Below are 25,372 nucleotides of genomic sequence, written 5' to 3' on the forward strand. Positions count from 1 at the left end.
TCATTTAAACTAAGTGAACACCTAGCAGTGTGAAATGCTGATCCTTATAGTTCCACACGCCCCCCTCTCTCAGCAGCCCCCACCCTTCCCAGGCTCAAAAGTAACGTCCTTTGTTCTCCCAGACTCTAGTGTAAAATGCAAATTAGCACAGCTAGAAGACCCAAAACCTAAGATAACACTCTTGGCTTTGAAGGTATTTTTATTGCAGGAAGCCTGTTAATGTAAGGTGCAGGAAGTCTGTTAATTCGAGCAGGGCCACCTGGAGTGAGAGAAGACGTTGTATCCAGGAAGCTTGTTTACACAGACTAGTTGTCACGTGGCCATTTGCTCTGTTCAGTTAATGCAATATATCCTTTAGGGGAATTATAATAATATACACTTTATCCAGAGCACCCAAACTACGTAAAGTCATGAAATAGGCTTTTGGTGAATCGGCGTAAATTATGGCGATGGTCACAGATGCAATCGCATGATGCTAATAGTAATATCGCCACATGTACTAAAGAGTGAGTTTATCTAAAATGGCGCTTAGACGGTCATTCGCAAAATGGCGTCTTGCGGCCAGTCGCAAAATGGTATCGCTGCGATTCAATTTTAAACTGATCTTGTCTCAGCCAATAATCCAGCTTCGACAATTCCAAAAACTGAAATATTCCAAAAACTGTACTTTTCAGGCAGCCATAACATGTGACCTGACGCACTGACGTGACCTGACTTCATGACATCATTTTAGAGCTTGAACAATTAACTGGGTCGTGTGTGACCAAGTTTAATATTATATCACTAGTTGTGATTTGGGGGTCTGTTCATTATGGTCAAGCATGCGCACAAGAGCCCTGACGTCCAGCAGAAGGAGCCGGACAGGGGCGGAGGGATCCGAAAGGATCCCTCTTTACAACCCGGACCTCCTTCCCATAGGGAAGGAATGGGTTGCTCGCAGCGAGTAGGAGCACTCGCCATCTGAATTTGGTGGATGTTCCCGCAGTCAAGCTCTGAAAATATTATATTTTCAGGGATTGATGAATTCTGTCCCCATACTAGTGTATCGGGACATTCCGCCAGATGAAGGTAAGTAGGAGATATCTGTGATATCTACTGTTTCACCTTCTTGATGAATGGCCCGATAACTTAATTTCTACAGTTGCAGGTGAAAATTTGCATTTTCACCTGCTTTTGTAGAAATTAAGTGATGATGAATAGGCCCCTTAATGCATCCAAGCCTTCTTGTTAGTCCTTATAACCTATAGTCCTATAGTCCTTATGATTCCATACATACATACAGTACTTTCCACCTCACCAAGTGCCCCATGTGTGAACTGCTATAACTTGTCTGCTGCTAACATTCCACAAGTTGACTATAGTGGTGCTACACCTCAATGGGGGTAATTCAATTAGCACAATTTACTGCGGGGTCTTAGCTTCCGGACTAAGGACCTCATTCAGAGGCGGTCGGAGGATGCAAGCGGTCGCTCAGAAACTGGGTGGCCGCTTGCATCCTGACCAGCCGCCTCTGTTTCGGTTGTTAGGCTGTGGGTTTACACCCACAGCTCTAACGACCGCTAGGGTGATGGTGGCGATGGTCATAGACCATCGCGACCATCGGGGCTTACGACGAGACCCTAGGGTAGGGTCTCACTTGTCGTAAGCCCCGGAGAGCTTCTGGCTCTGTCAGAGCCGGAAGCTCTCCACTGACATCACTAGTGATGTCAGTGGGGCCTCCCCCAAACGGCAGGCGTTCCCATGGGAACGCCTACGTTTGGGCTGCCACCCCCCCGGCCCGCCTTCCAAACGGGGCAAGCTGTCAATCAACATCGACAGCTCGCCCCCTTTGGAAAGAGACCCGCTACGACCGACGCTGTCGGTCGTAGCGGGTCTCACGCATGCGCACGAAGGACAAACATCGAGGCGGCCGTGCGGTCGTAGACCGTATGGCCACCTCTGAATGAAGCCCTAAGTGCCCAGAGCTATTCAATTACTGGCCACGGTAAGCCTGCCACTAGACTTAAGGGTGCACTTAATGCAGATTTCTGCTACACTTTCCTGAGATGCGAGCAGAAATCTGCTTTGACTAGTGCCTCCGGAGCTAGTCGCAATATTACAACGGGCGGTAATTGCATAGATCCGGGCACAACCCAGAAGCTACAGTATGGCTTACCGTGTCTTTGCTGCGGGCTTACCGTGGGTAATAATTTGAATGGCTCCGGGCACTTAACCAGGGAGCTAAAACCCCATGGTATGTCCGGCACCTAATTGGATCGCCCCCAATGATATTAATTGTATCATAAAGTAGCTGGATAACTTATGAGACTCTTGGTCTAGAACGTACTCATTAACCTTATCATGTTAGGGGAACACATTAATAAAACTCTATAGTGCCTAATTGTTTTTCATAAGGTGCAGCCTTACCTGAAAATGCAGTGTTCCCCAGTGACTTGAGAGGAAAACAAAAATGTACTCTGGTGCTTATTAAATAAGAAAATTATATTCTATAGCTAAACAAATAAAGTAGTGGGGCAGCTTGGTTGCGTAATGATAAGCTGCCTCACAGCACAGAGGTCTTGGTTTTGATTCCAACCAAAGCCCTAAGTGTGTGGAGTTTGTATATTTTCTCCGTATTTGCATGAGTTTCCTCCAGGTACTCTGATTTCCTCCCACAATCCACAAACATACTGGTAGTTAATTGGCTTCTCACAAAAACTAACCTGTGTGTGTGATTTTGATATGAAAGAGGCATACTGGACATTACAAGTACAGTAAGCAGAGGCTTTTTAACAGGAAAAGGTGCCATATGTCCATGCGGGATGCCCCCCCAATATACTTTTTGCTGGAGGTGCCATTTTTCCAGCAGTGTCTTCAGAAAGATGGCGTATGTGCAGCAAATTGTGAAGTGCTGGCACTATCTTTCCATAGACATTGCCAGAAAGATGGTGTGCACCGCGGGGCCCTAATTGACTCAGGGGCCCATAGCATCAAACATCCTGCACCCATTATAGATACGCCACTGATAGAAAGCATTGTCATTGATGTCCGTAGTAAAAGCCATTCAGGGCAGTGTATGATGATATACCATTGTTATAGAGGGGTTAAACGTTGCTCAGTATGTCTGTACTGATTTTTTTTTTAAGATTCTTAAATAATAATGAGATGCAATTTCAGAAATTGCTTTGGGGGATTTAGTAATTGAGATTCATAACCCAGACAAACTCACAATTATTTAATCACTCAGTGATATCAAATTATTCTTGATCTACCATGCTTATTCATTAAATAGAAAAACTGTTTTAGAGACAATTAATTTAAAATTATATTTGTGTGTCTTAAATACATATATATATTACTACTGTTCTTTTCAAAGATGCACTTATGTTTTACTCTGAGAGCAGATGGTACAGTATAATAAATATATAAATCCTATATATATATAAGGATATAAATCCTTGTATAATAAACATGTCCAAAACACAAAGGTCAAATACTTAAAAGTCAGAAATTAATATTCTTATGTAGATTTATAAAAATAACTAAAAACATTTTGTGACCTACAAATTTTTGGGCACAGAAGCAATCGCTTTGACCTTCTGGTATAGTTAAAGGAAATTATATTTGCCTTTTGTATTTGTCTAATGTAAATGTTAAGGGATGAATGTATTAAAATGTCCTTGTTATGTTACTTTTATTTAGTTTGTATAAAGGAGCTAGCTATTCAGTGTGCAGAGTTTGTGTTTCAAGCAGGGGCGTATTTATAATAGGTGTACCACACACCCTGCATCCATACTTTGTTTTTTTCATACTTACCTCCCCGATGTCCCACAAAGTAGCGCTGTTGAAAATGCCAGGAAAATGGCCACCGCGACCATTTTCCCAGCATTTTGCGCATGCGCAGTAGGAAATCACCAGGAAAATGGCTGTCATTTTCCCGGCGAACTGCGCATGCACAGTAGACTCGGTGCACACTCTAGTGCCTGGAGTCTACTGCTGCTGTCAGTTCGCCCCCGAAACGGTCGAGATAAGCCTGCATTTTTAGCCGACACTCCCCGTTTCCACCCCCAAATGCTCCCTGCCTGTAAATCACACTGCGACTACGGTAACGTATCTTGACGCATGCGCAGTGTGACTCAGATGCATGCGCAGTGTGACTCAGATGCATGTGCAGTGTGACTCAGACGCATGCGCAGTGTGACTCAGATGCATGCGCAGTGTGACTCAGACGGACGCATGGGCAGTGTGACTCAGACGGACGCATGGTCAATGTGACTCACACAGATGCATGCGCAGTGTGACTCAGACGCATGCGCAGTGTGAGTCAGGGGCATGCGCAGTGTGACTCAGGCGCATGCGCAGTGTGACTCAGGCGCATGCGCAGTGTGACTCAGGCGCATGCGCAGTGTGACTCAGGCGCATGCGCAGTGTGACTCAGGCAGACGCATGGGCAGTGTGACTCAGACAGATGCATGCGTAGTGTGATTCAGGGGCATGCGCAGTGTGACTCATGCTCAGTGTGATTCAGACGCATGCGCAGTGTGACTCAGACGCATGCTCAGTGTGACTCAGACGGACGCATCGGCAGTGTGACTCATACAGACGCATCGGCAGTGTGACTCATACAGACGCATGGGCAGTGTGACTTATACAGACACATGGGCAGTGTGACTCACACAGATGCATGCGCAGTGTGACTCAGACGCATGCGCAGTGAGTCAGGCGCATGCGCAGTGTGACTCAGGCGCATGCGCAGTGTGACTCAGGCGCATGCGCAGTGTGACTCAGGCGCATGCGCAGTGTGACTCAGACAGACGCATGGGCAGTGTGACTCAGACAGATGCATGCGCAGTGTGACTCAGACGCATGCGCAGTGTGACTCAGGCGCATGCTCAGTGTGACTCAGGCGCATGCTCAGTGTGACTCAGACAGACGCATGAGCAGTGTGACTCAGACAGACGCATGGGCAGTGTGACTCAGACAGATGCATGCGCAGTGTGACTCAGATGCATGCGCAGTGTGACTCAGATGCATGCGCAGTGTGACTCAGACAGATGCATGCGCAGTGTGACTCAGACGCATGGACAGTGTGACTCAGACGCATGCGCAGTGTGACTCAGACAGATGCATGCGCAGTCTGACTCAGACGCATGGACAGTGTGACTCAGACGCATGGACAGTGTGACTCAGACGCATGCGCAGTGTGACTCAGACAGATGCATGGGCAGTGTGACTCAGACGCATGGGCAGTGTGACTCAGACGCATGGGCAGTGTGACTCAGACAGATGCATGCACAGTGTGACTCAGACAGATGCATGCGCAGTGTGACTCAGGCGCATGGGCAGTGTGACTCAGACAGACGCATGCTTAGTGTGACTAAGACAGACGCCTGGGCAGTCTGACTCAGACGCATGAACAGTGCGACTCAGACAGATGCATGGGCAGTGTGACTCAGACGCATGGGAAGTGTGACTCAGATGCATGCGCAGTGTGACTCAGACGCATGCTCAGTGTAACGCAGACAGATGCATGTGCAGAGTGACTCAGACAGATGCATGGGCAGTGTGACTCAGACGCATGGGCAGTGTGACTCAGATATATGCGCAGTGTGACTCAGACGCATGCTCAGTGTAACGCAGACAGATGCATGTGCAGAGTGACTCAGATGCATGCTCAGTGGCAAAATATTGCTCCATTTCCAAAAACAGCTGCATTGCGTACAACTCTGAATCAGGCCGAGTGTCCATTACTAGGCACCATTAGGCAATAAACATGTTTGAGGTTACAAGAGACTATAACCCACAGCAACCAAGCATTAGGTAATAATAATCTAATTAAAGCAGATTTGTGAGTTGTTGCTAGGTATCAGTAGTACATTAGTACTAGTTGTACTACATTATTGAATAAGCCTGATAGTTTTCTGTTGATGCTGACAAGTAAAATAAGAAAACGACTTGAACTCAGTGTTATTACTTATTCATCCTTTAGCGCATTTCACTCTCTCCTACATGCCGGCTCATTTCTGACACAAACTTGATTTTCATGCACAAGTGAGGCCATGGCTTCTTATTATGCATCTGTTTCCTGCTTCATATTATTTATTCCTGGCAAACCAAATGCCCCTATAATTGTGTTACCTTCATACTAATTCAATATTTTATTATCTTTGTTAAATAAAACAGAACATACAATATTGCTCACAGAAGTAGGATTTGTAATGAAAAACATCTTTATAATTATAATATTTAGTGAGTCCAATTAGAATGAGATACCAGACTGAGACAACCACAGTTTCAATGTCACATAATACATATTATATAGGGGTGATCCTTATGAATAAAGTGCTATAATTAACCACCACATTACAATGTTTAGAACTTTTGTTGGTTCATTATAAATAAATGTTTTGGAGTGTGCAGTTAGCTCGTTCTTTTTGATATCGTTAGTTAATGGGATGGAATTGGGCAGTAAGGCCTGATAGCGAGCTGTATGCCATCATGGCCAGGCCACAGCTTCCTATGCAGAGACAGAAAATACAATTCTGCACCTTATTTCTTTAGGGTTCCATCACTGTTGCAGGGGAAGTTAATGATGACCAGATATCCACTTATATCCGGCATTCATCCACGCATCACCCGCAGTCTGTGACAAGTACTTTGCTGTTGTGCTTACAGTATAAAAAGAATATATATTTCCTCTGCACCAGCCAGATTTAGTAAAATATATGCCTGTACCTTTTTTAACTTCTGAAATAGTCCAGTGATGTAGTATACTTTCCATTCCTTTTTGAACTGATGCCAATTGTCAACACTGTTTTCATCAAAGATGGGGGGGATCAACACATTTACAACATACTTACCTACTCCCTCGGAAGTTGCGGGAGGCTCCCGAATTTTCAGGTAGTCCCCCGGATCTCCCGCATCCCGCCCACTTCCAAATTAAAGGGGTAGGATGGGGAGATAATTGCCAGGAATTGCAGCTCTGTATGGAGGGGCGGAGCTAAAGACTCAAACGCATAATTAAGCCCCGCCCCGCGATCCACTGCAGTTTGCCTTGATGGAGGTGGTGCATATAGGAACCTGGCCCCACCCCCCAAAGTGCCCAGCTGTGTCTTCTCTCCGGGCATCTCTCAGAGAAGAGATATTAAAAGTCGGTAAGTATTATTTACAACTTACATGTGTATATTTTTTTTTCCATCTAGTTGACTGTATTGTAATTTTGGATTTACTTTATTTTCTACTATGCTTGTTTTGTACTTTTGTGTGTACAATTGCACAGATAAGGCCATTCTTGAAACAGAACTTTAGATCTGTTGCTCACAGTACAATGCTAATGTTTTTTATAATCTTCAAATATGACTTTGGTCTATCATTATTATCATCATCATCCTTTATTTATATGACGCCACAATGTCCCGTCCCCCCCCGTCCCCACCAGCTGTATGTCTCCATGTGCTCGGCGTTGGTTACTCCAGTATGCATGAAGGAAAACGCAAGCACGAACTCTCGGTAAGAGCGTTACTTTGCGCAGGGGGGGGTTGGGAAGGACCTGAATGGATTCCTCCCAGTGGGGCGGTCACTAATAGAAGCCCATTAGGCATCTGAAGATGGCTTTGCCCACTGTATCAAAGCCCCGGAGTGTATCTTAGAAATGCATATAAGAAATGCGGTCAGGCCCCCGAAAACTGCATTTTTGGGTGTTTGCCTGCATTTTTGACGTTAGTGCATCCTGCTCCGGGCCCCTATGTATCTCTGTATCATCTTTGTGTGTGTCTGGCCTGTGTTTTCCTCCTTCATGTGCCTGTGTCTTCCATTACTCCAGGCCTGTAACTTGCCTAGGGCCACATGAAGTGTAAATCCGACTCTGCCTGCGGATGCTCTTTCATACCTTCGGTCAGTATAATCGCATCCTGTAATGCGATCATGGGTGCTAATATCACACCCAGATTACATTACAAATGTGATTATTAATAAATGGGCCCCAGAGTACCAAAATAAGCAGCAGGGCAGCAGAACCCAAAGGCTTGGTGCCGCTGCAAGCTGTGGGAAGGAGATGATGTTATCAGTGAGGGAAGGAGAAGCACATGAGAGAAGAGGGCCCTGCTCGTGAGAGCTTACAATCTAAAGGGGAGTGGCAGACAGACAAGGGTGACAACCAGTGGAGTGTTACTAAGACATCTTCAATTACTTATCCCTTTAGTGTAATAAGTAGATCTTCAAGTCTTGTTAGTGCGCTAGGAATAGATTAAGGGCCTGATTCAGACCCGGTCGCTAGATGCGTACGCTCGCACTGAGCGTATGCAAATTTTCCAAATTGACGTCATGGGATGCGATCGCTCGCCAAGGCATAAGCACACCCACTTTGGCTGTGCAAGTGATTGCTCTGCGTATGCAGACACCCCAGGAAGTGTATTAAAACATTGGTACATGGAGGACCATCGGATGCGAACGCAGTGCTTGTGGTAGCATTACCCTACCGCAAGCTCTGCGAGCATTTCAGTGTAAAAAAAAGAGCATTTCAGTGTAAAAAAAAGACAAGTAACGTGTACTATGACGCTGCCTGTTAATTATGCACGCCTCTGAAAGGGCGTTGAAACACTCAGGCGCACCTGCGTTCGCATCTCCAACCCCCCGTTATTACAGGACTGCCCCTGTTACCACCCACAAACGGCCTCTCCTGTCACTCATTACTCTGGGCTGTCTTTGCAGGGCGAGCGAGCGGTATGCGATCGCAGTGAGTAGTTCACACACACGCAGAACAAAGCGTGCGCATGCGCATACGCAGAACATCAGGCCGCTTGCGAGCGCACGCATATAGCGTACGGGTCTGAATCAGGCCCTAAGTCATTTCTTTTCAGAAAAAATGGGAATTTGTACAATCGCCATCTGGCTCAGTGTTTGTGTTAAAATTAGTGTTCATAATAATCATTACTTCTAAACACTACTTAAATAATATATAAAAAAATTTAAAATACCTTTTATTTATTAAAATTTTAACCATGATCACTACTTTGTTCAAAGTTTGCCATATATGTTTCAGGTTCTCCATTTCCCATTATGAATGCCAAATGTTAAATTGTATCAATGTAAGATCAAACACATGTAGAATGTGGTCCGAACATGATCACACCTATTACTTTCTCAAATTTAGCTTGATTTTTTTTTTTTAATCTTTCAAACCAGACAGCTGGAGCATCTCTATTTAACACCCCTTCTACCAGAGCAAGGAGGGGCGACATGCCCTTATGGGGGTGTGATGTCACTTATTCCCTCTCTTTACAATGACGCAGTGTCTGTGAGACCCATAAAAATAATAAAATTTGTTTTTACTTTTATAAATAAGTCACAGTGATAACTGAGCTTCAGGATTACATTCATCATTGAGACAAAAAGAACTGCTAATTCCAGCTGTCAAAAGCTAAATTATATCCAGCAGACAGGACAAGAAAGGTGGTACTGAGCCAGCGGCCATTCATATATAGTAAGAACAGATTCTGAAGCTTAAATTCAAAATTACATACCGCAAGCAACGCAAGACAAGTGGCTATGCAGTCAGGACCGGTGCAAGGCCTAAGGGTGCCCTACATGGTGCCCCACTTGGAAGTTATGCACCCTCCGCCATCCACTTGGAAGCAGTGCCCCAGCCATGCTGCTTCATACCCTGTCATGGAGGAGGTTGGTTCTGGTATCTTTGTCTCCTAAGACTGTGGATGTAATTGTGTTATCATAGCCAAGCACCACACTCCCAACATAACACTGCCATGTAGTAGCAGCAGCCAATGTACTGTACCTTTTACCTCACAGCAAAGCATAATACACATCACCCCCAGGGCCGGATTAACAATGGGGGGGTGGAGCTACAGTTCCAGGCCCACCCACAAAAAGAGGCCCACAGGATACTCTATAGTTTTGACATTGACAACAGGAAAGCGTTTCCTGTCACCACCACCAGCCGCACTGCAAAGTACATTTACCTCCGGCTTTCCTAGGCTCTGCCCATCCAGTCCCGGGCCATCCAAAAGCTCTGCAGTGCTTGGATATCAGAAGCGCCGCCCATTCACCTCCCAGATGTCCAAAGCACTGCCCGTTCATCCAGCTCTCTGAAGCCCTGCCCATTCGTTTATGTTCATCAAAGCCCCGACCACCCGCAGCGCCCTAAGCTCCGCCCCCATGTCACCTAAAGAGCCCCGCACATTCACTTCCCCCAATCCCTCCATCCTCAGCAACTCAGTTGTTGGGCACCTGGTTCTAGGCACTGAAAATATATGAAAAGTGGAGTCACAGAGCTGCCTCGAAAAGTACTGATGAATGATAGCTGGTTGAGAAACACATGGGCACTGGGCAGCTGTCACCATCTATGAGGTGAGGTCTACATTAATCCAACAAGTCAGTCACAATGTAATGTCTGGTCCTGCTCTGCTCTGTGTGTTATGACCTTCCCTTGGGGCTGTGTATCTATCTGTCTATCTATCTATCTATCTATCTATCTATCTCATATGTATCTATCTATCTATCTATCTATCTATCTATCTATCTATCTATCTATCTATCTATCTATCTATCTATCTATCTCATATCTAAAAAAAGGAGGGGCTGGGCTGCACAGCCTAATATTAAACATGATAATAGGTGCTACCATGCTGAGACTTGTAGTTCTACAGCAGAAAAAAAAGGGAGGAGGAGCAGGTGCACACTGAATTCTAGAATGAATGAAAGAATTCTAGTGATCAAAAAGTCTATCTCATATCTATCTATCTATCTGTCTATCTAATATCTATATATGGATTTAATATGGGGACACCATAAGAAGGTATACGTTTGTATGGGAGTGCCAAACCTGCTGCAGTGTGTGTGTATGTATGTATGTGTGTGTGTATATATATATAGATAGATAGATATACAGAGACACACATAATTCCTATCCCCCTCTGTCCCACCCTGTCTCTATTCGCTGCTCCCGCCCCCTCCTCTTCTGCCATTCTGGCTCCAATATACAGGACCGGGGTTCTAGACCAAGTGGAGTCCAGGCTGAGATTTTCCTTTGGCGCTACCCCATTCATACACCATCTGTTACCAAGGCCCTAAGCTGAGTACACAAAAGATGATATTTTGGATGATTTGTCAGTTTGGGATGAATTCGAATGACAAATCGTCCACATCATCCAGTGTGTATGCACTATTGCGTGCTCCTGTGCATCTTTAGATCAGCCTGCAGTGCAGGACAATCCGAATATCTGGGGGCCGACACCATGGTTCTGGATGCAGCGGGGGAACAATATATCGGACCAGATCGTGCAGTGTGTTACGGACCGCATGATTTATATATATAGCGTGCCGTCGCTGAGTACACACATCGACTAGTGTACTCCTTCTAAAATCCTGGGGATGCTTAATATTTGCAGTGACACATTATAGGCCCTTCATAAATTTCAGATCCAGGCCTATGTAAACCTTAATCTGGCACTGATTACCCCATTTGGGAACTCCTCAGCAGAGGAGGGCAGTGAAGGAGGGAGGAGCAGTGGGTGCAGCGTATTCTGCATGCTACAGTGCAGACATAGAGACCCCTATGTACTAAGCTTTGAAGAGAGATAAAGTGGACGGAGATTAAATACCAACCAATCAGTTCCTAAAGGTCATTTTTCAAACACAGCCTGTAAAGTGACAGGAGCTGATTGATGGTACTTTGGGCGGGATGCATGACGCATCGCATTCGGGTATCAGCGCTGTCAAAATTGGCCTGGAAAATGGCGCAGTAGGGAAACCACAGGGAAAATGGCTGTGGGTGCAGCGCTGCGCTCAGTGAGCAGCCAGCCGCCAGAGAGATGAGGGGGCCCTGGACAGAGACTGCACACGGGCCCCCTCCTCTCTTGAAAAGCCCCTGCCCCAGAGTGAGGCAGGGTGCTGACCACTACCGGGCTCCACAAGATCACCAGGCAGTAGATGAAATGGTGAGCTGGGCACTTCAGCAGCATGGCGACCCATCTGCCAGATTTACATCCTGAAGGCGCTGTGCAAGACTCAGACTATTTATATGTGAGGGGAAGCTTTCGCTCCCCCCCGGACCATGCCACTGTGTAGCCATCATCTTCACATATTAGAAGCTGCTGGCTGCTTTCCCCTTGTGATAGCATCCGTGAGCTCTGTGGAGGCCTTAAAATCACTTGACTAGTGACATTATGGGGCTGATGCCAAGCTGAACGTATGCCCGTAAATTTGTGCTCTTTCATCAATATCTTTATTTTTATATTATTAAGACCATTTCGGCAATGCAATATTTCGAAACTTGCATATAATAACTGTACATTAATTCACAAGATAAATGTTTTATTACATAGAAAGTGATGACCACAATGCAGTGTGATTGCTGTGCAGCTGTTACTAAAGCTAATGTTATAAGAAAATAATTATCTCCTAAGACTAAGTTTTTGTTCCCTAAAATATTCCAGCTCCAGAAATTCTCAGGGGGTGCGCCTATGGACCCGAAGTAGACATGTGGTCTGTGGGTATTATCACCTATATACTGTAAGTACTGAATTTTAAATTGGCTTTTTATATTCTAGTGTAAATCACTTCTCAAAGAGATCTTGAAAATATGTGTGGTTTAATTGTGAAGGGAGGAATGTATCTGCAACTAGTTTTACAGTATCTCTCTACAGACATCAGCAAATTTAGTAGGTTACGTAATTTGCCTGGCCTGTAGGACACCATCAAATTATTTTATTGTGAGATTATTATAACACAATTCATATTTATCGAATGCTTTACAGAGTAGATATGGGATTATGGCACTAAGACATTTTTTTATAAAATAAGGTAACATAGGTGGACAAAGTTAATAGTACGGAGGTTAGGACCAATAATCGGCAAACTGCGCATGCACAGCCCAGAAGAAATCCTTACTGCACACTCACGAAAAAAGAGGCCCTGATTCAGGGCCGGACGCTCTGACAGAGCGCTCGGTCTGAATCAGGGCCGGACTTTTTTTTTTTTTAGAACGACCTCCTGGCCGCTCGCATAGCCGTGGGTGACCACCCACAGCTATAGCGAGCGGTGAGGAAGATGATCAAGACCATCGCGACAATCGGGCTTGCGACGAGACCCTTGTGGTAGGGTCTCGTTGCTGCAAGCCCCAGAGAGATTTCGGCTCTAACTCGTGATGTCAGTGGGGCCGGCCCCAAACGGAGGCGTTCACATGGGAACATGTTTGGGCAGCCACTCCCCTGGCCCGCCCACCAAAGGGGGCGTGCTGTCACTCAACATCGACAGCACGCCCCCTTTGGCATGAGATCCAGAGCGACTGATTGCCTGTCGCTATCCGGGTCTCGCGCATGCACACGACGGTGCCTGCTCCGTCGTGCGCATGCGCTCTGGGCCACCATCGACCCGGTTGCGAGCGCTCAGCGCTTGCGACCGGGTCTGAATCAGGCCCAGAGTGCGATGGCATACACATTTGCGCACAACATGACTATTAGCTGAGACAGCTTCTGTGATCCATGGGTGGTTCAGGGTGGAGATTGGGAGATGACCTTAGGTCACTGCAAAAAAAAGGAGGTGTCATGGCCGTGTTATGGGAGTGCCATGGGTGTATTTCAGCATGCAGCTGCGATCTCATTCACAGCACCGCAGCCACAGTGGCCATATCTTAAGAATGTTACAAGGAAAACTCTGCACCAGGCAGGGGCTGCTCGATGAGTTGATGTTGCAACTGATGGTGCGTTGATGGTTGTGAGATCGGATCCACAAGCGCACTTGAGCATTGCTCACATATGCAAAGTGAGTGTCGCTGGTCTTGTGAAGGCTGTCCAAATGCTTAAACCCCAATTTTCATATTTTCAACTTAAAACTCTGTGAGAAATCACAGCCGCGTCTGATCTGCCGGTACCTCTAACTCAGACCCATAATCTTTATACAAGCTAGCAATGGTTCTGCAAATTGAATATTATTATACATGTATATCTTAATACTTCCATAGTACATAGATTTGTAATACATTTCTGTGTCATATTTTGGTCATTTGAATTTTGAAAAAACACATAATGAAACTAAATTTAATACATAATCAAAATTCCTTACGAACACTGATGTGTTAATAATGTATTAGTGTTTTAGTTAATATTGTGTATTATCAGTAAATGTTATTAAATAGCATGCTACTGTACAATTAGAGGTTTGCCGAGCTATTAAGCTTGCTGTACTTATCAGACCATGCATTTAAATTGGAATTTGGAGGAATGTTCAAAGATAAAAATATACATAAATTGTGCTTAAACAATCATAGAAATCTTATGAATAAATGCAGGGCTGTCTTAACAGCAGTGTGGGCCCTGGGCAAAGCAATGCACTGGGGCCCCTATCCATCCATTCACATGACGAAAAAATGTAAGTGGTCAATAAAATGAAACATTTAGATTTAGTAGTACAAAATCAGTCAGACAATTGATTAAAAAAAAAAAATAAGGTTTGGCTGACCCTGGCGCTCACTATGTATACTGTGTCTGGATAATTGATAGGCTGAGGTTGCCCAAAAAAGAAAAGTTTGTGCAATGTTTCCAAAATGAATTATATATAAAACATAGGCGCTGGAGCACTGGTGGTTGCTCCTGGTAACCAGAGGAGTGGAGTTGGAACTGAGAAGCCGTCCCTTGCAGTAAATCAAGTACCTGCAACTTTTTTGTCCCCACAAGTAAATAAATATCCCACAGCGGCACAGGAGATAACCTACTGTGTATGAGCAGTTGTGTCTCTCACACTGCCCCGGGGCTTATTGCTCAGCCGCAGCACAGCCCTTACCTTTGCGGAGCGGGTGGGTGCATGCGTCTGTGGTCGGTTCGGGAGTCTGAGTCGGGACAGAGGCAGTGGCAGAGGAGTCTCCTCTGAGGAGACAGAGATCGGGATGGGTCCTCCGGGTCCAGGAGTCTACACAGCAGAAGCTGGGCGGCCACGGGTCATTAATTTCCTCGTCAGATCTTTCCTTCTGCAGGAAAGATCTGTCGGTACCGTCCACGATCTGGTGGCATATCGTTCAGTGTGTATGTCTGAATTATATGTAGTTCGGATCTGCATGATGCTGCATGCACGGATCAGGGATATCTGTTATAGATGCATGAAGACACAGATGTCCGCACGGACCAGTGAGATCTGTGCGGCAAGCACCTGTGATAAAAGACACAGATGAGGGACAGATTACTGAGATCCGTCCATGCATCTGTGTTAAAAAAAAATGTAAACAAAGTGGAAAAAACAAAAATGGCTTGCCCCCCTTCCCCAAAGCACAACCAGCCCCGGGCTTTTCACAGCCGGTCCTGGTTGTACTAAATACAAAGGACAAACAACGTAGGGGCCCCTGTATTTTGCACAACCAGCACCATGCTTTTCCAAGCCAGTCCTGGTTGTCAAACTACAGGGAACAAAAGACGTAGCAGTCCCCTGTATTTAGCACAACCAGCACTGGGCTCAGCTGTGCCAGTCCTGGTTCTGGAAATACAGGGGACAAAAAGCATAGGGGTCCCCTGCATTATCCATAACCAGCACCGGACCCTTTCTAGCGGGGGAGTAATGCCACAGCCAGGGAAACCCTTTCACTGGGTCCCCCGGCCAAAGCATTACCCCTGACCACTAGTCAGCCCAGGCTGGGAATCCCTGGGGAGTTGGGGACCCCCCCAATAAAGGAGTCCCCCTCTCCAGGGCACCCCAGGCCTAGGCTGATAGCCCGGGGCTATCCCCGGGACCCCTGGAGCGGTGGGGGCCGGGTTGATTATGTAAAAATGTGGTACATTTGAAAGAATAAAAATATTGTCATTTGCAGTAGAATTACAGGTCCCAGCAAGCCTCCCCCGCATGCTGGTACTTGGAGAACAACAAGTACCAGCATGCAGGGCATTACGGACCTGCTGGCACCTGTAGTTCACCTGCCAAAAAAATATTTAAAAAATTACAAGACACACCGTGAAAGTAAAAGTTTATTAAAACATACATGCACACTCACTATCTCACATACTCACCTATGTATCCCTGAAGCCAATCACGTCCCCTTCTCCAAGAAGATAATCCACGAGTAAATGTAAAAAAAATTCCATACTCACCTCACCTCCATTGCGTGGATCAGTGCTGCAGAGTGCAGACATACTGTTGGAACCGGGAGGCGGAGCCAAATACCGGCCAGCCGGAGTTTTAGAGTGAGTGACAAGCAGACTGCAGGAAGCGGAGTTAAAGATTGGCCAATTGGAGCCTGCAGACAAAATGAGTGACAGACTGTGGGAATCATTGGGCGGAGCCACACACAAGCCAGCCGGAGCCTGGAGAAAGTGAGAGACTATCTGGTGGGGGCGGAGCCAAATGGCGCGCTGATGGACGGGGGTGAGTACTCATCACGGGAGGGAGGAGGAGCAGAGCGGAGGACTACAGTGCGCCGGCGGCCAACTTTAAAAAATATCACTAATTTACTAACTAACCCGTGGCTGCAGGGGAGTCGGTTGGCGGGCCCCTAGAAGCGTCGGATCCTTGGGCATCTGCCCAACAAGCCCAATGGAAGAGATGGCCCTGAATAAATGTGATTCACTGCAGAAAACACAAATGTCCCCATCTAATGTTAGCACAATAAACAGGAAGATGTTTTATTTTCCTGCTGCTTGCTTTGTGTGTGTGTGCATGCTAGTCATAAAGGATGCATAGTGATGCTGAATATGGAGTCCACAGAAATATACTTTAGATTTAGTGTAAAACTGAGAATGTATTACCTTGTTAAAACTAAATAAAACTAGTATCCTAATGCCGCCTCAGTGCTAAGTAATGTTGTGGGTTTGTCTTACATTTCAGAATATTTGCTGGAAACGTATCTTTAGTAATGGGTTATTATAAAACACAAATACATTTACAGAAGTCTCTAGTGCAGCCCCATAAAAGGCTTAAGATTCGCCCAACGTAATGGCATTATTACCTAGTACAGATGGGTGGGGCTGGTAGCATTGAGGAAGTGCAGCTCTGAATATCTGGAGCGTATAAAGTACGCCCTGGCGGCACTGCAGTAGCGATCCTGCCTGCAGGGTGCCGTTCCACCCTGTTAGCCAGAAGCAAGGGCCGTGGGGCAGTGATGGCGCCACCCACAGATCTCTGCACTCTGGGCCTGATTCAGAGCCGCTCGCGAGTGCACAGCTTTGCGAGCGGCCTGGAGACAAAAAATAAATAAATACACCCACAGACCCTGCGAGCTGCCTGTGGCAGCGAGTGGGTCTGAATCAGGGCCTCTGTGCGGTGGTATTGGTCACACACCGTTAGTTATGGCTCTGACCTGGGGTCATATAAACTAATTAAAAAGATGATTTTTTACTGTCTATATTATTATAGCTATTTTTTGTATAAAAAGAAACAACGTACAGATGTCTTTTTTATACTATTGCTCAAGATGCGTCAAATAGCCCCTCTACACACCAGGTTCTGTGCGACCAGGCCACGCAGAGCGTCTTCTTCTCTAAAAATGGGCATCTTACAGTATTTGCCTATTTGCTAGCGTACACTGACATTTGTACATCTGTGAGTCTGTATCTGTGTAAATAGGGCTTCAGTGCGAGCAGCAGGGTCTTTTCCTCACCCCAAGTTCCTTTGTGCATCATCTGTGATTTTGTACGTGTGTTATACCAATTCCTGTGCCATAAAATCGCAGCCCAGCTTCTCTAATACACTATGGGCGGCTTTTCTCTGCACCTGCGATGCGACTAAGATGCAAAGTGTAAAGAAAGATACAGTACGATACCTGTCTGGATCGTCTCAGTCGTGTGTCTCGCTCTATATGGTGTAAGGATGATTGGCGTATGAGAACATATTTGTACTGTCAGGACCAGCGGCATCCGTTTGTGCGTCTTTTGCCTCAATTGCATCTGCGACTTTATGCTAATACCGCTGCAAGCCCTTCCCTGGTGTACAGACGTGCATGTGAATGTGCAAGGACTGAGACGCCAGCATCTTTAGACGCAACCATCAGTTGCACCATCAGCACTTTCACCAGCCCCTTGCTATGTGCAGAATCTTTGTCATGTGAGCGATTGTGCGCCCGGGACCGCAACCACCTCTGCAACATGCCTGTGACACTCCCATAACACGCCTATAAGGCTGACCATCTCTGTGCCTCTAAGTAGCCACCTTCCAGTCATCACCCATACATTGCAGAGTCCATGCGTCTCAATCGATCCTCTGACACTATGCGCACAATCCATCTGACGCATGCGCTGTGTGATTTTTGTTTTTGCGATTTTAGAGGCATGTGCAGTTGAAAAACATTGCCAGCTACTGTATTTGTACATCGGCATTGTGTCCGACACAGAATCAGGTAATGTATGTGTATTTATCAAAAGACGTCAATAGTTGTTTCATTTAAAAACCCAAATAACTACAGTACAGGACAATCTGTGTTTATGGTCAGAGTAGGTCACCTATTCCCCACCCCTGTGTGATCTCCAGTCTCTCTCTCTCTTGCTTTCTAGTTTGAGCATTGAGGTAATTGTGTAATAAGATTGGATCAGTGTGTTAGTACTAAGAGTGTGCTGAGTTACTGACAGTAATATTCCCCAGCCACCTTTATGCTTTTAAAACATACCAACCCAGCTAATACACAATATAGAAAACGCGATTCCCTCAGCCAGTTCATTAGTAAAATAATAAATCTTCATTAGGTGATGATGAACACTGAAAGGGATGGTATATAAATAGCTGATTGCAAATCAGGTCAGTAATGTAAATTAATTAAACCAGTAATTATGGAAAATACCAACTAGTTCCAGCATTTTCCTATTATTTGCAATATTGCTCTTCAAAAACAGACCCCTTAAACTACATGCTACATACACTGTCAAAATACTTCTTCCATTAGGGCTGCAGTTGGGCATAAATTAAAAATTAAAAGATAAGTAAAAAGCAGGATGCAGTCAGGATACCGGTGGGCGCTATCCCGCCCGACGATCTCCCAACACTGACATCCCGACATGGGACTAAAGATGGGCGAATCCTATCATTAGCCCCACTACAAAATCCCAACACCCGGCATACCGAACGAAGGTAAGCCGGGTGTTTTAGAGTTTAGCCACTGGGGGGAGAGGGTTAGGTTTCGGGCCCCCTGGGGGCACTTAGGGTTGCGCGCCCCCCCCCGGAGGGTTAGGGTAGGTAAAGGGGGGGGTTAGGTTTAGGCACCACAAGGGGGGGTGTTAGGGTTAGGCACACCCCCGGGAGGGTTAGGTTTAGAGTGCAGGGAAGGGGGGGTTAGGGATAGGCACCACTAGGGAGAGGTTAGGCACCCCCCCGGGAGGGTTAAGTTTCGGGTGCGGGAAGGGGGTGGTAGAGGTTAGGCACCAACGAGGGGAGGCTAGGGTTAGGCACTAAGAGGGGAGGTTATTGTTAGGCACCACTAAGGGAGGGTTAGGGTAGGGAGAGGAGAGGGTTAGGGTATTTACATGCTGCAGTCGGGATTTCGATCCGGTGTCTAAACAGTCGCCGTCATTAAATACCGATTCCATGAAAAACACCTATTTTTACTGTAGTGATTGATAGTACGTCCACCCACAGGATTGATCAGATGCAGTACTGTTGATCCTAGTTCCCCTTCAGCTAAAGGACCCGGAAGTGACGTCAAGTGAGGATGGAAGTGCAGTTCAATGCCCTGACAGCGCTGTTATTTTGTCTCAACTGTAATATCTGGTCACCAGTCACCAATAGCAGAAATTTGTCCCCTTGTCGTCTCACTTCACTCGCCACGCTTAGGGCACGGTGGCTCGCTTTGCTGGCCACAGGTTACTATTCGCACTCTGTGTCTAGGTGGATAGTAACTGATGATGTCAGGGTCCTGTAGTTGAAGTGATCGAGCCGCAACCGATGCAGTACTAGTGGGTGGCAAACTGCCCTTAATTGTATGATTGTATTGTCTTGTCTTAGGGGTCCAGTTGCCACATGGCTTATTTAGATAGGCAGTACCTGCTTTGCAATGGAATATCTTCCTTTCTTGCTGCAGTAACATTCACCAAGAGAAACCATACACACACCAACAGACACACATGCATAGATACACAGGCACAGGGGTGGAACTACTGGAGACAACGGAGGCACCTCTTTCATTGCACCAGTGTTCACACAGTATATTTAGAGGGCTGTAACAAAAGCCCAGGAAGGCATCGTCACGACCACCACCATATAGCACCTCTTCCCAGCAAGCGACTAAGCATTCCAGCAGAGAGGTTACCAGGGCCGGACTGGGACTAAAAATAGGCCCTGGCATTTAAAGCACACAGGCTCACCTCGCCTCAGCATCTGGCTCCTGGCATCGACTCCTCCCCTTACTATTCATGACTCCTCCCACTTCTTAGTTTATGCTCTTACTAATATAATTAATATTAGAACAGCATATACACATCTCGGCACCAAAGCAGAGCCATAACTACACATTTTGGTGTCTTGTTTTATGATCACTTTAGGTAGGATTTAGGCAGGGCATTAGTGATCACAGTTGGATGGCACACCTGCGCCACGCACACCAGAAAAGGGGCGTGCCTCCCTGTGGGGGGCATGGTCTCATGGCACGCCCACCCACCTTTCCAATCACTCGTAAAAGAGAAAAGGAGTCAGCTGATGGTTGAATGGGTATAAAGATGAATCATAAACGCCCCAACCACAGCATAATGCGTGCCCAGTGTGACCTCTCATACTAAAGATACACAAGGAGGACACAGGAAACAGACATTTGGATGAAAAATAATAATATACAAAATTAATCTCACTGTATTATCTGCTCAGCGACATGTGGGAAGGAGCTGCACTCACTCCTCCTCACCCGGGCAGCAGACATGACACAGTCACACCTGCACTCATGTGAGAGGTGCTGCAGAGTGTGACACTGAGCCCGGATTCACACAGTGAGAGCAGGCATGATGCTGGAGCCTGCAGTGATATCACTGCCCACCCCCTCCCCAAACTGGTCTATACTACACAGCAGGGCCCCCAATTAAAAGCATGGCACACAGCAGGGCCCCCAATTCATAGTAAGACAAACAGTAGGGCCCCCCATTCATAGTATGCCACACATTAAGGTCCCCCATTCATAGTATACTACACAGTAGTAGTGCCCCCATTCACGTTATGCCACACAGTAGTAGTGTCCCTTATAATACATTATTTTACACAGTAGTAATGCCCCTAATAAGACATTATGCCACACACTGTAATGTCCCTAATAAGACATTATGCCAAACACAGTAATGCCCAATACATTATGCCACACACAGAGATGCCCCTTATAATACATTATGCCACACACAGTAATGCCCCTTATAAACTCACACAACTTAGTTCTGTTCTACCATTGACTATGCTGTACAATGTGGAATACAAACAGAGATGGATAGGAGAAAAGAGAGAAGGACTGGTCCCAGCACTAGATTGGGAATAATAATTGGTTATGTAAGTGAAATTCCTATATATGGTTAGGTGCACCCAGAAGTAAATGCTACAGTGAAAACGAAAAAGAGAAGGAGTACGTCTCTATGGGGCATCCCAACCACCGGCATCCTAAAAATAAGTAGCAGGGTTAGGGGGAGGGTTAGGCACTAGGGGGAGGGTTAGGATTAGGCACTAAGGGGGATGGTTAGGTGTAGCCACCAGGGAGGGGGAAGTTAGGTTTAGGTACTAAGGGGGGAGGGTTAGGTTTAGCCACCAGGGAGGGGGAGGTTAGGTTTAGGCACTAAGGGGGGATGGTTAGGTCTAAGGGGGGCATCCACTACACGATTTTAGCAGGCGATTGAACGATAACGACGTCGTTATCGTTCAATCATTTAAAAATCGTTTATAAATCGTGCAGTGTTTGGTCGTCAACGATCAACGATGCGCACTCCCGCTGGTCGTTTGATCGTCTCGTCAGTCGACTGAACATGCAGGTCAATTTCACTTGATCTATTAAAGATAGTTTGCAAGTCGTTTGCAAATCATTTGCAAATCGTTCAGACTGAAAGATAAAATTTCAAGGGAAAAAATCAAGGGAAAATCGTTCAGAGATTGGACAGGGAGTAGATCGTCTAGTGGATGTTCCCCATTAGCCACCAGGGAGGGGGAGGTTAGGTTTAGGTACTAAGGCGGGAGGGTTAGGTTTAGCCACCAGGGAGGGGGAGTTTAGGTTTAGGTACTAAGGGGGAAGGGTTAGGTTTAGCCACCAGGTAGAGGGATGTTAGGTGTAGGTACTAGGGGGGAGGTTAGGATTATGCACCAGGGAGGGAGGGTTAGGGTTAGGGGGAGGGTTAGGATACAGATGGATAGGTATCAGTATCCTAAAACCCTGTCGGGATGCCAGCGTCCGGATATTGTCCACCAGGATCCCGAGCGCCGGCATCCCGTACCCATCCCGCTAGGCACACATCATGCAAGTAACATGAAAAAAAAAGGAGTCAAGTCCCTGTTTGAATATATTAGATTGGCTCTGTATTGAATCATTCACTGATGTATTTGTAGCTAGTTCACAAATGTCACTGCATATACATGAGTACATCATACTTGCCGACATTCAGCTCCCTCCTTCAGGGAGGGAGCTGAATGTCTGCGCACAGCGGGGGGCATGGCTGGGTAATGATGACGCTTTGGGGGGTGGGGCCACGCTATCGCATCATCGCGGCTCCGCCCTCTCTTCATAATGCTGAAAATAATGGCATCGTGATGCAATCGTGTCAGGGTTTCTAGCTTACACATATTTAAATAAGGGGCGGGGTCAAAATTACGCGGTTCTCATAGAATCGTGTCATTAGGTCACGTCCCCCACTCACGGACCCGCCGGTCCGCAAGAGAATTCTCCTTCTTTTGCCCACTGCACTAGGATGTGGACAGAGTGAGGGAGAAGTGCCTACCCTTACGGTGGTGCGGGGGGTTACCCGAAAAATCGGGAGCCTCTCGCGACTTCCTGGAGGGTAGGCATGTATGGACCAGTGGCAACTATTCACTGAAGTGATCTGCACTGTCCCATAAAATAACAGGACTGTTGGGATATGCAGAAGGCATGTATGAGGCTAACCTCAAGTAAAAATATATTATTAATATTATTACTGAGTATAGAAGTGGAGGTGTTGTTAATAAATGTACTGTATACCTTTATATAAATTGAACAATGGACCTATACAGTGTCCATTTTAAAACTACATCATTTGTGAAATGCAAACATGATCATTTGTAAGAATCATACAAGTGTGTGATGTGTGCATAGTATGATAAATGGTAACTGAAATGAGCCAGAAGTGATGAACAATGATAAGAGAGGACTGACGAGAGAGGAGGGCAAGTCATGAGTGAAATGTTGTGAGGGATAAGTGACAAGGGATGAGTGATGACTGAGGGCCTGATTCAGCAAGGATCGCTAATGCGATCGCGGCTGCAAACGGCAGACGCCCACTTCCCCTCTCGCACATCTGTAATACCATGCAATACATCTAAAACATCAGTAACATCGGAGCCACTCGCACATTTAAGGCAGGTCTAACTCTACCACTAAATTGCTAACTTTCCTGTACGCAGTGAGAGTTGAAGTTGCGTATACCATCGCAGTGGCTAATTTATGCCCCTGCAACGGCGTTCAAACACACTGGCACATCTGCGTTTCTCCGATCGCAGTCCCGATTGCAGTGAGGCATTTGCGCACTGCATTATTGCAGCCTCGGCCACAGCGTAATGACACAATTCCCTGCATTACACTTTAGGGCGCTGGGCGCTAATAATGCAGTTCACAGCAAATACATCATCACTGCCCTGCCCACTTCACTGGAGGAGTGGGCAGGATGCTAGAGTGTTACCTACTCTCCCCAGAGGACTCCCCAAAACTCATTAGTCTCCCGGACAGTCCGCCAGAGCATGCATCTATGTAGATTTATAGAGTTCTCTTTATTATGTTAAGGCATGAAATATCTATATTGTTATGGAAGGGAGCCTGTTACATTGATGATTGTATACTGAAGGGAAAAGGTGCATATTACACAAATACTGTACACCAGTAACTGCCTGATTCAGAGATGGACGCAATGATATTTACGCAGTTGAGCGATTATCGGTGGTTTGTGCATGCATCTGAGTTGCACTGTGCATGCGTAAAGCTTCATCACGAATGCCGCTCGCAGTGAGGATTTATTCGCAAAGCGATTGACGGGCAAGTCGGGTGTGTCTGTTTTCGGGGAGTGTCTCTGCTGCGACTGTGATCCTGTATGTATTAAAAATGGCTCCAGTGTCTCAGTTCCTGCAGAAATTCTGTGCAACCATAGGGTTGCTCAGAAGTTTGATAATCTGTGACCGAGCTGCGAGTTTGTACGCAGTCGGTGAGATTTGTGAAAGTGCCGATGGGTGTCTCATTTATATATTTTCATACCGCCGCTGCATACAAACTTGCAGCTGCGGCGGCATTAGCCCTGTGTGCAGAGGCGCATGTCCTGTCTGATCATAGGAACAAAGAAGTAATAGGCAGCCGCAGTGTGTCATGTGACCAATAGCAGGAGCTGCCAAGGTGCAGTATAGTGTGTGTTATACAAAGTTAGTGAAAAGAAAATGAAAGTGGGGAAAATAAATGTGTATATATACTATATATGTTTGCTGTGTGTTCTACAACAAACAAAACCTGTGTACTCCTAAATGTAAATTGTTGTATTAGAAGACACTCTGGAGTTACATGACCTGTATAAGAGCTCTTGGCAGGCAGCCATAGTCCACATCTATAGTAAGATGTCTTCATTTATTGGATAAACTTGTATTTTAATGTAATTAATTGAATTTCCCACCCCATAAAGCAGGGCTCTTAGCTTTCAGCCAGGGTATTGGTTTCTGTAGCTGCAGTATTTCCATAGAAGTGTATGAGAAGAACTAGTGCACCACGGGAGTAGGCAGCTGTTGACCAGTGCGATGTATCTCTCTACACACAGGCTCTGCGGCTTTGAACCTTTCTATGATGAACGTGGAGATCAGTACATGTTCAAGAGGATTCTCAACTGTGATTATGACTTTGTCTCCCCCTGGTGGGACGATGTATCTCTTAATGCCAAGGACCTGGTGAGAAAACCTACTTTATGATGACCTAAAAGAACAAACAAACTAAGGTTTTGCTTATATTATGTCACATTTGCTTTCATTAACATTAGAAATATTATGTAAACAATATAGCGTCATGTATTAAGCACTATATAGCATTTTAATGAATAGAGGCGGAATACTGTTTTGTCAAGCACCATAGCAAAATTTGAGGCCCAGCAAAGCAGTCTGTCCTCTAGTGACTACTGCTTTGCTCTGAGCATATGTGAGGGCCTGCGCAAAGCACAGCTAATTCATGTCCTATCTTACCTCTGCTTGCTCTGTCCTGTGTGTGCAGGCAAAGATTGAACCACTGCAGTCAGTGGCATCT

At 46.0% G+C, this 25,372-nt stretch overlaps 1 protein-coding gene across 3 annotated transcripts in view; it reads left to right on the forward strand.

Annotated features, from left to right (window-relative positions):
* The window catches only part of CAMK4 (calcium/calmodulin dependent protein kinase IV), a 284,083-nt gene that overhangs the window by 245,389 nt on the left and 13,322 nt on the right, over positions 1-25,372 (forward strand). For all 3 annotated transcript variants that reach the window (XM_088477684.1, XM_088477682.1, XM_088477683.1), the window contains 2 exons: positions 12,429-12,504; positions 24,897-25,023. In XM_088477684.1, coding sequence (XP_088333810.1) covers positions 12,429-12,504; positions 24,897-25,023 — 203 coding nt within the window. The remainder of the gene's footprint in view (positions 1-12,428; positions 12,505-24,896; positions 25,024-25,372) is intronic.

This window comes from Taudactylus pleione, unplaced genomic scaffold, assembly GCF_031769625.1.
Source record: "Taudactylus pleione unplaced genomic scaffold, aTauple2 ptg000202l, whole genome shotgun sequence".
In the NCBI taxonomy this organism is placed as follows: Eukaryota; Metazoa; Chordata; class Amphibia; order Anura; family Myobatrachidae; genus Taudactylus; species Taudactylus pleione.